A 10,146-nucleotide genomic window follows, 5' to 3' on the forward strand; every position below is an offset into this window, starting at 1 on the left:
ATCTATGCCTTATAAAACATTTATAAATTACCCGTTACTCCCCAAAGGCTGTCCATGCCGTAAGAAGCCATTCCGGCAATACCTGAAGCTCCACAAAGGGCTCAAAAAGAGCTGAAACATGTCTCACTTATCATCAACATGCCTCACTTATCATCAACATGCCTCACTTATCATCAACATGCCTCACTTATCATCACCATGCCTCACTTATCATCAACATGCCTCACTTATCATCAACATGCCTCACTTATCATCAACATGCCTCACTTATCATCAACATGCCTCACTTATCATCAACATGCCTCACTTATCATTAACATGCCTCACTTATCATCAACATGCCTCACTTATCATCAACATGCCTCACTTATCATCAACATGCCTCACTTATCATCAACATGCCTCACTTATCATCAGGAAAACAATATAGACACAGTACAGAATGTTAAAGGAAATATTCATATTTTATTTAACATTTCCTGATGCAGCAAACAGCTGACTCCTAAATGTCTGTAGTATAATCAGTTTTTCTTGGACTCTTTATGGCCCTTAACACTATCCATTTTCTTTTGTGCCAGTTATCTGCAGAAGGTGCACCTAAAGATACAGTATCTTACTTCCACTTTCTTTCTGTTAATTGGAAATGACACGTTTTTTTTTGCTATGCTCAAGTGGACCTATACTCACCGCTCACATCCACAGCTGAAGTAAATGAAGAACATAAAATACTACTACAGGAAATCAGCTCCAAGTGATTAGAATTTTGGAAATCTGTTCCCAATTATTCCCACGCATAAACAAGGTTTACAATTATTGTGTTTTAGTCAAATATTATATCTGTTTGGGCTTCTTGCGGTCAATTTTCAGTCAACAAATCGGCTCAAGAAAAAATCGGCCCGCAGCTGAATCTAGTTTATGATCCCTGCTGTAAAAGGTGTAACTCCAACATGTTAAAGGTAAGGTGTTCTAAAGGGTGTAACTCCAACATGTTAAAGGTACAGTGTTCTAAAGGGTGTAACTCCAACATGTTAAAGGTACGGTGTTCTAAAGGGTGTAACTCCAACATGTTAAAGGTACGGTGTTCTAAAGGGTGTAACTCCAACATGTTAAAGGTACAGTGTTCTAAAGGGTGTAACTCCAACATGTTAAAGGTACAGTGTTCTAAAGCGTGTAACTCCAACATGTTAAAGGTACGGTGTTCTAAAGGGTGTAACTCCAACATGTTAATGGTACGGTGTTCTAAAGGGTGTAACTCCAACATGTTAAAGGTACAGTGTTCTAAAGGGTGTAACTCCAACATGTTAAAGGTACGGTGTTCTAAAGGGTGTAACTCCAACATGTTAATGGTACGGTGTTCTAAAGGGTGTAACTCCAACATGTTAAAGGTACAGTGTTCTAAAGGGTGTAACTCCAACATGTTAAAGGTACGGTGTTCTAAAGGGTGTAACTCCAACATGTTAAAGATGCAGTGTTCTAAAGGGTGTAACTCCAACATGTTAAAGGTACGGTGTTCTAAAGGGTGTAACTCCAACATGTTAAAGGTACAGTGTTCTAAATGGTGTAACTCCAACATGTTAAAGGTACAGTGTTCTAAATGGTGTAACTCCAACATGTTAAAGGTACGGTGTTCTAAAGGGTGTAACTCCAACATGTTAATGGTACGGTGTTCGTTGACTTGCAGTGTGTTTGTCTCCAGTGGTTGTTTGAAACTAAGACATCCCCTGGCAGAAGGACGGGTGTTTCCTTCCCCCTGATACTCTAAACAACTCAGCCCTTGTGCTTCCTGGAACTTATGGATGTGCTGTAACTTTGAACGAGGAGGTAGTGGAACACACAGACACACAGACACACCGATTAATGGGTTTCCTGCCCCCTGATACTCTAAACAACTCGGCCCTTACACTTCCTGGAACTTATACATGTGCTGTAACTTTGAATGGAATCGGAACACACAGACATACAGATTACGGACTTGCAGTATGTTTGTCTCCAGTGGTTATTTGAAACTGAACCCTCCTTTGTTTCTTTCTCACTGAACCACTGAACCACTGAACCACTGAACCACTAGCCACTAGCCACTAGCCACTAGTCACTAGCCAAGAGCGAAAATGGAGTTTTCCAGATGCCTTATAGGCCTTGATTATAGCCTCTATGCCTGTATTGCTGTGGTACATTGTGTCGCAAAAAACGTTGAGTTTCGTCTGACAATTGTGATTTTTATGGAGTTCCTTGTACTTGAATTGAAAAATACTGGCAACATTCCCTACCAGGAGTTGTTAACATGGGTGGATACAACTATTTGTATTTTTTAATAATATCATGAATTATTCTTCCAAGGGGACCATGACAGTGTTTTTTTGTGGGCCATTCATTCCACTCAATCACAGTAAGGTTGTCAGAAAGTAAACTCTCAGTCCGATTTCCCCTGAGCCTCAATATCTGCTCCTTGTAGGTTCACCAGGCCCTCTCAATGTGCTGGGTATGGACTCCAGTGTGGGCATCTACATACCAGCTGCTGTGGTTGACTGTGTGTTGGTTGTACCCTAGTGCAGGGAGTACACGATAAGCACCCATACTCGTCACTGATAACTGATGATCCAGGCCTCACGTGATGGGCAATCAAGGGGACTAGGTGTCTTCGAGATCTTCTCTCCACAAGGCGCAGAATAGGCTTCCCTTTTCTTCATCCTTGATGCCGCACACTCACCATTCCAAAGAGACACTTCTTCCTCTTCCACCCTCTAGCCATTCTTCCCCTCGCATACTGATGATGAATAAAAATCACAAAACAAGAAACACAGACATAAACAAACATATTAACAATTTGGTAAATCATATTTCTAAAGTTCTTAATTATTTAAAGACTTAATTATTTACTTTCTCACAACAAATGTCAAAACACACCTTTATTTTGTACTGAAAATGGCTCTCATCAATAACAACAAATGATCTTCTTCCACTGATCTGCTGACCTCTATGCCTTCTAATTTTCTCAACTGCTGTGACACAGACCTCCCGTAGCTTTTTTGCCATTTTAGTAAGGGTTGTTGAGCTTGCTGCTGCAATGTTGTCATCGATCATATCAATCTGGCACAGTCGTAGGCCCTTTGAAAATCTTGAACACAAAATAAAAATGTAAAGTTTTGACTATACATTCTAATATGGCCTACAAGACAATTAGAATTACAATCAAATGACAGTTTGTCTATGAATGTATAATCATCATCACCATTTTTTTATATAACTATTTTCCTCTTTTAGTTTATGCTCAAGCACTCTTAAGATTTCTATGTAAATTAAAAGTGCTATATCAATCTTTGTATTGATGTTATTATTATTATTATTATTATTATTACTACCTGTAAATTAATTGCATCCAGTCACAGAGAGAGATCTTTGAACGACTGAAGATTGACTTGATCCTGACTGATATCTCTTTCGCCTGACCTCTATGTGGTGCTCGTCGACATATCCTATAAAAAAATAAAAGAAGGGTTTAATATGGGACAAGAACATGGACAGTACCTTCAGAAAGTTTTCACACCCCTTTAATTTTCTCCACATTTTGTGTTACAGCCTGAATTTAAAATTGATTAAATTGAGATTTTGTGTCACTGATCAACACACAATATCCCATCATGTCAACATGGAATTATGTTTTTAGAATTGTTTTCAAATTAATAAAAAATGAAAAGCTAAAATGTCTTGAGTCAATAAGTGTTCAACCCCTTTGTTGTGGAGAGCCTTTATAAGTTCAGGAGTAAACATTTGCTTAACAAGTCACATAATAAGTTGCACAGACTTACTTTGTGTGCAATAATAGTTGTTAACATGATTTTTTTAATGACTGTCCCTTCTCTGTACCTCACACGTACAAATTATCTGTAAGATTCAACCACAAAGACCAGGGAGGGTTTTCCAATGCCTCACAAAGAAGGGAAACTATTGGTAGAAAAATACAAACAAAAGCAGACTGATTATCCCTTTGAGCTTGGTGAAGTTATTAATTACACTTTGGATAGTGTATCAATACACCCAGTAACTAAGACATAGGCGTTTGTGATGGAAATGTATATCATGTGAAGAGACAGCCTTGAACATTTTAATCTTGTATTAGTGTCATAAATAATCCTTTGTTCATGCCTGTGCTTGGTAAAGATATATAGAACATATTCTGGCAGAACTCCCAGAATATGTTCTATAAGTTAAGATAGGAGATGGTGCCAGACACATGCCAGAACAAACCCTATGAACTATGCCTATGTAACGTGTCTGTAACCAGTATATAAGGATCTAACGGAACTGCCCCGGGAGAGCTCCTGAACGACATGTGTACATGGTGCATTGAGTTGGTTGGAACCTCTCTAGTGCGCTGATAATAAAGAATGTTGGCGGAGAGGGAGGAACCGCTCAGGGAGTTCACCATGAGACCAAAACAGTTACATAGTTTAATGGCTGTGATGGGAGAAAACAGACAATCTAATAAAAATAAGAAAGTAATGTCCACTCACTGTTTGCTGCTTCCAAAATAGGTGATCTTTTAATCAATATTTTTTGCCATACATTTGAACTAATGCATACTGCATAATGTTACAATAAATGAGGAGAATCAGGAAATCTAAACATTTTGTTGAGAATCTATAGGCTATACATTTACCAATGCAACAGGCAGACAGGATCTACTACAAGTACACTGCTGAACATAATCAACCAAGCACCGACTATACATAGGCAAAAACAAAAACGTTTCAACAATTATCAGCAATAAATGATACTCCTCATTATGATATTAACACTGTTAGGTTCTGAACAAACTCAAACCAAGTTTATTCACCCACTGGGTCATACAGCTGCAAAGACAAGGCATGATTACACAAACACATATTTATAACCTTCTAATAGGCGGGGACAACTCCTTACACATCTAGACAGCCAATACATCTCTGTTGCTAGGCAGGAACTTAATTGGTTCCTCTCACTGGTGTAGTCATACCCCTGCCTCATACTAAAACCTTCATGCGTGGAAGTGTACAGTATGTGTGAGATAAGACTGTAGGAGAGTCATTGTGGTGGGCCTCTCTGGCCCGCCTCCCAGAGGTTTCTTCTCACTTCAGCTGTTGACTTGACCTCGAGACGCATTCCTCGCTTCTCCCTAGTTCCGCAGCTGGCCTGCCTTATCAGAGACTAACTATTGCCCTTCGACTCCCTCCTTAGAAACATGGAACAGAATATGAACTTTCTACACCAAGTCCCTATCTACCCTTCATTGATCCCAACATATACATTCCTTATACATGTAAAGTAATCAATAAGTTCTAGAATGGTAACATTAATAAGTATATTTCAAGCTAGAATCCAACAATACTGAATTCCATAATTTGCATATCATAGAAACCTTTTTAACTTGGGAACTCCTGTTAGAGTACACAATCTGTATTTACTCAGTATTGCCTAGTTTTGTTTGCCATTTCTACCACCGGAAAACATGAACATGACGTTTAATATAATCAAGGATCTCCTCATACTCTTGGGTATCCCGGTCCAGGTGCATGTCTCTTTCCACCCATGAAATCAGCTTCTGTGCTTGATTCTTGTTGATTATCCCCTTCTTTTGGTACGCTTTGACCAGCTCAATGTAGCCATTTCTGTAGTAGTACCTTGTTCCTTCATCAGACATGTCAATGTTACCTTCGGTATATGATGTGACCAATCCTAGAATAAGTGCATAGTTTAAAATTGGGAATATTTACACTTTAAAGTGGCATTTTACTCAAAAAACATTTTTTTATATATATATATATATATTTTTTTTTCATTAGTCCACTTTTGATAAAGTCCCAAATTGTCCCACACTTTCAATGTATATCGCTTCAAGTCGCCTGAAAGCAAGAGCAAGTGTTGATAATACTATTCCGGGAACTAAACACAATTTCTATTAATCTAGCTCTGATGCTCCATTGTTCAAAATGATGATATTCTGAGACCATATCAATGGTGGACTGGTGAGAAATATACAGTGTGTATATATATATATATAATATACTGTATATATATCTTAGTTTTTTGTAAAATACTCCTAATACAACATACAGGCAAATTCAGCGACTAAGGCAAACTTTGAGAAATTATTACTTTTGTAAGAGACACTAAAGATCTACAGTATCTATTGTAATCAATGTTTTTACCTGCATCTTCTCTGAGCTGCCGAGAAGATATAGGATGACCCATGATAAAAGCCTTCCTTAGCATAACTGCAGCATCTCCGTCTAGGATTGTCTCTGCCAGCAGACGACTAGAACACAGAAAACATGATAACAGAAAAGGTGACGACTACACCTACGTTTTGATGGCCGAGGATAACTATGGTGCCATGTACAACGTCATACAACATCATCATGGTGGCCATTTTGCTATTCTGCCATAACTGGACAATGTATGTTCCTTCATATCTGCTAAACACGATAACACAGAAAAGGCGTTGCCTACTCTAAAGCATTCACCTGGCTACTTGAGATTCCCTGCTGTTTCCAGTGGTCAGAGCATCTCTGTGATCCTGGTAAAGAACCCTCATGGTTAACAGGCTCTGTCCAGTTGGGTCATAATCAAGGCTCATGATCATCTCATGAAGCCTTGGATTCACTTGTAGGAGACGATCCAGTCGTTCATGGTTTCGGGCTATCCTCAGAGAAGCCAATGGTGGTATATGGTCTGCTTCTGCTATGCGATGATTACCCGGACCAAACTGAGATGGTCGACCTTTTTTAACACTTATGAGGAGAGAAAAGGAAGTATCAGTAGGCTGTCATCATTCTTGTGTCAATTCAAAAGGAATTATACAATGTAATAGCAATTATATCATGAAAATAATAGGCTCGGCCTATCCATGCTCTTATGAATAAAAGGCCCATTGTACTCAGTGGGTAAAGCAGACTTGACAGAAATTTATAAAAAATTATAGACCTACTTTTTATAAGTGTCAACAACTCCAAGGCCGTAAGCAATTATGATCGTAGTTTCATCGCTGCGACTATGTCCTTCTGTGTTCTTGCTGGCAGCATTTCCAGTGGGTTCATTTCCAGAAGCTTTATTTGACTTTACCGTCACGGAACGTGTTATTTTTGGAGTTCCTGGATGATACGACGGTTTATTATGAATCGCCTTAATCAATATAAATCCCCCTATTGCGGCTGTTCCCAATGCTACTGGAAACGCAAGGGGCCCCAAAAACGGTATCAGACCCAAGGCTGGAAGACCCATTTCAACTCCTGGTAGCCTACAATGTCTTGTAGCCCAACTCTTGGTTCTCAGCAAATGTTTCCTCTCAGAGCTGAGCTCTTATACTCTTGACGCAGTTAGAAAAGTTTGCCAGACGGCTTCGACCAGTGAGGGTGGTGTTGTGCAGCATATGACCAATGAGTCAAATTCTATAAATAGGCCTGTGTGTTTGTGTTGGAGAAGGCAGGCCATGGGGAGAGATGCTCAAATTTGGAATTGCTGGAGAAGAGCTCATATCCACATTCTGAACTTATATAATTGAATGGAGAACATGTAGGATAGTAAGGGTTTGAACAGGGGTCTGTTAAGTGGGGAGGGGGCGATGTTCTGAGTGTTCCATATCTATCTGTACTAGGCCTATATACAGTATTTATATTTTATAAACGTGTTTTTAAAGGTTAGAATAAACCTTTCCATTTCCTTGGTCTCTTCCCGTAAAACCTTTTTTCTGGATTGACTGACCTTCATGTCTTAAAGTAATGATGGACTGTCGTTTCTCTTTGCTTATTTGAGGTGTTCTTGCCATAATATGGACTTGGTATTTTACCAAATAGGGCTATCTTCTGTATACCACTCCTACCTTGTCACAACACAACTGATTGGCTCAAACGCATTAAGAAGGAAATAAATTCCTTTAAAAAAGGCACACCTGTTAATTGAAAAGCATTCCAGGTGAAGGAAGGAAAAGCAGCCAACAAGTGCTCAGCATATGTGGGAACTCCTTCAAGACTGTTGGAAAAGCATTCCAGGTGAAGCTGGTTGAGAGAATGCCAAGAGTGCAACGCTGTCATCAAGGCAAAAAAGTGGCTACTTTGAAGAATCTAAAATCTTAAAATATATTTTGATTTGTTTAACACTTTTTTGGTTACTACATGATTCCATATGTGTTATTTCATAGTTTTAATGTCTTCAATATTATTCTACAACATAGAAAATAGTAAAAAAATAAAGAAAAACCCTTGAATGAGTAAGTGTGTCCAAACTTTTGATTGGTACTGTATAGTTTTTTTAATTGGTCCGAAGGCCTACAAAAGGGGCCAGTTGCCCATCTCTGGATTAGAGGAACGAATCCATGCAATTTGGTTCAACGGGATACGGTACACTAACATTTGCTGCATAAACACATTCATTTTCCATTCTAAATAAAAATCTGCTGCTGATGGAGTTCATGAGCTGGGCCTCTCTGAGCTGGATCTGTCTGAGCTGACTTGTTGTGTGTGTGTGTGTGTGTGTGTGTGTGTGTGTGTGTGTGTGTGTGTGTGTGTGTAAATTATGTATATGTCTATGGTGTATGTAGGCACCTGAGCCATAAGGAAAACTTTTCATCTACCACCCCACTATCAGTTAGGTGGGGCAATGTTTGCTTTTGGAAGGAATTATAGTTGGAAATAATTATATTATATGGAATTATATTATATAGCATTATTGAACTATAGAAAACACAGGTTCTATCACATTTCAGGAGAATACCCAGATGCAGACAGTGTCGAAGTAACAAAAGGTTATTACAAAAACAGAGGGCAGGCAAACAACAGGTCAAGGGCAGGCAGAAGTCAGTAATCCAGATCAGAGTCCAAATGGTACAGAACGGCAGGCTGGCTCTGGGTCAGGGCAGGCAGAATGGTCAAAACCGGGAAAACTAGAAAACAGGAACTTGAGAAAGACAGGAGCAAGGGGAAAAACATTGATAGGCTTGACGAAACAAAACAAACTGGCAACAGACAAACAGAGAACACAGCTATAAATATAAAATCTAATTTTATTTGTCACATGCGCCGAATACAACAGGTGTAGACCTTACAGTGAAAAAGCCCTTAACCAACAATGCAGTTTTTAAAAATCACCAAAGAAAATACAATATCAAATTATACGAAATAAAAGTAACAAATAATTAAAGAGCAACAGTAAAAATAACAATAGCTTGGCTATATACATGGGGTACCAGTACCGAGTCAATGTGCAGGGGCACCGGTTAGTCGAGGTAATTGAGGTAATATGTACATGTAGATAGAGTTATTAAAGTGACTATGCATTGATAATAAACAGAGAGTAGCAGCAGCGTAAAGGAGGGGGGAGCTGTTTAGAAGCCTCTTGGACCTAGACTTGGCGCTGCTTCCCCCTATTGCTAACCCCTGTCTTTGTCCTCCTATCCTCCTCCGGTACCGCTTGCCATGCGGTAGCAGAGAGAACAGTCTATGACTAGGGTGGCTGGAGTCTTTGACAATTTTTAGGGCCTTCCTCTGACACTGCCTGGTATAGAGGTCCTGGATGGTAGGAAACTTGGCCCAGTGATGTACTGGGCCGTAAACACTACCCTCTGTTGTGCCTTGCGGTCGGAGGCCGAGCAGTTGCCATACCAGGCAGTGATGCAACCAGTCAGGATGCAGCTGTTGAACCTTTTGAGGATCTGAGGACCCATTCCAAATTCCTTAGGGGGAATAGGTTTTGTCGTGCCCTCTTCACGACTGTCTTGGTGTGCTTGGACAATGTTAGTTTGTTGGTGATGTGGACACCAACGAACTTGAAGCTCTCAACCTGCTCCACTACAGCCCCGTCGATGAGAATGGGGGCGTGCTCGGGTCCTCTTCTTTTTCCTGTATACCACAATCATCTCCTTTGTCTTGATCACGTTGAGGGAGAGGTTGTTGTCCTGGCACCACACTGCCAGGTCTCTGACCTCCTCCCTATTGGCTGTCTCGTCGTTCTCAGCGACCAGGCCTACTGCTGTTGTGTCATCTGCAAACTTAATGATGGGTGTTGGAGTCGGGCCTGGCCATGCAGTCATGAGTGAACAGGGAGTACAGGAGGGGACTGAGCACGCACCCCTGAGGGGCCCCCATGTTGAGGATCAGCGTGGCAGATGTGTTGTTA

General features: G+C 40.1%; 1 protein-coding gene across 1 annotated transcript; it reads right to left on the minus strand.

The window, feature by feature from the left end:
- Window positions 1-4,513: 4,513 nt before the first annotated feature.
- LOC121570362 lies at window positions 4,514-7,328 on the minus strand. The gene is made up of 4 exons (XM_041881820.2): window positions 6,965-7,328; window positions 6,501-6,767; window positions 6,186-6,292; window positions 4,514-5,712 (listed from the first exon to the last, which is right to left on the minus strand). The coding sequence occupies exons 1-4, from the start codon at window positions 7,255-7,257 to the stop codon at window positions 5,471-5,473; spliced, it is 909 nt and encodes a 302-aa protein (XP_041737754.1). The 5' UTR covers window positions 7,258-7,328; the 3' UTR covers window positions 4,514-5,470.
- Between the last annotated feature and the right edge of the window lie 2,818 nt (window positions 7,329-10,146).

The sequence above is a fragment of the Coregonus clupeaformis genome, chromosome 7 (assembly GCF_020615455.1).
Source record: "Coregonus clupeaformis isolate EN_2021a chromosome 7, ASM2061545v1, whole genome shotgun sequence".
In the NCBI taxonomy this organism is placed as follows: Eukaryota; Metazoa; Chordata; class Actinopteri; order Salmoniformes; family Salmonidae; genus Coregonus; species Coregonus clupeaformis.

Bases quoted from the DNA above. Each gene is read 5' to 3' on its own strand.
- LOC121570362 (XM_041881820.2), bottom strand. From the start codon at position 7,257: ATGGGTCTTCCAGCCTTGGGTCTGATACCGTTTTTGGGGCCCCTTGCG. The intron at 6,768-6,964 runs GTAGGTCTATAA...TCTCCTCATAAG, and splicing joins GTTGTTGACACTTATAAAAA to TGTTAAAAAAGGTCGACCAT. The intron at 5,713-6,185 runs GTAAAAACATTG...CACTTATTCTAG, and splicing joins GCAGCTCAGAGAAGATGCAG to GATTGGTCACATCATATACC.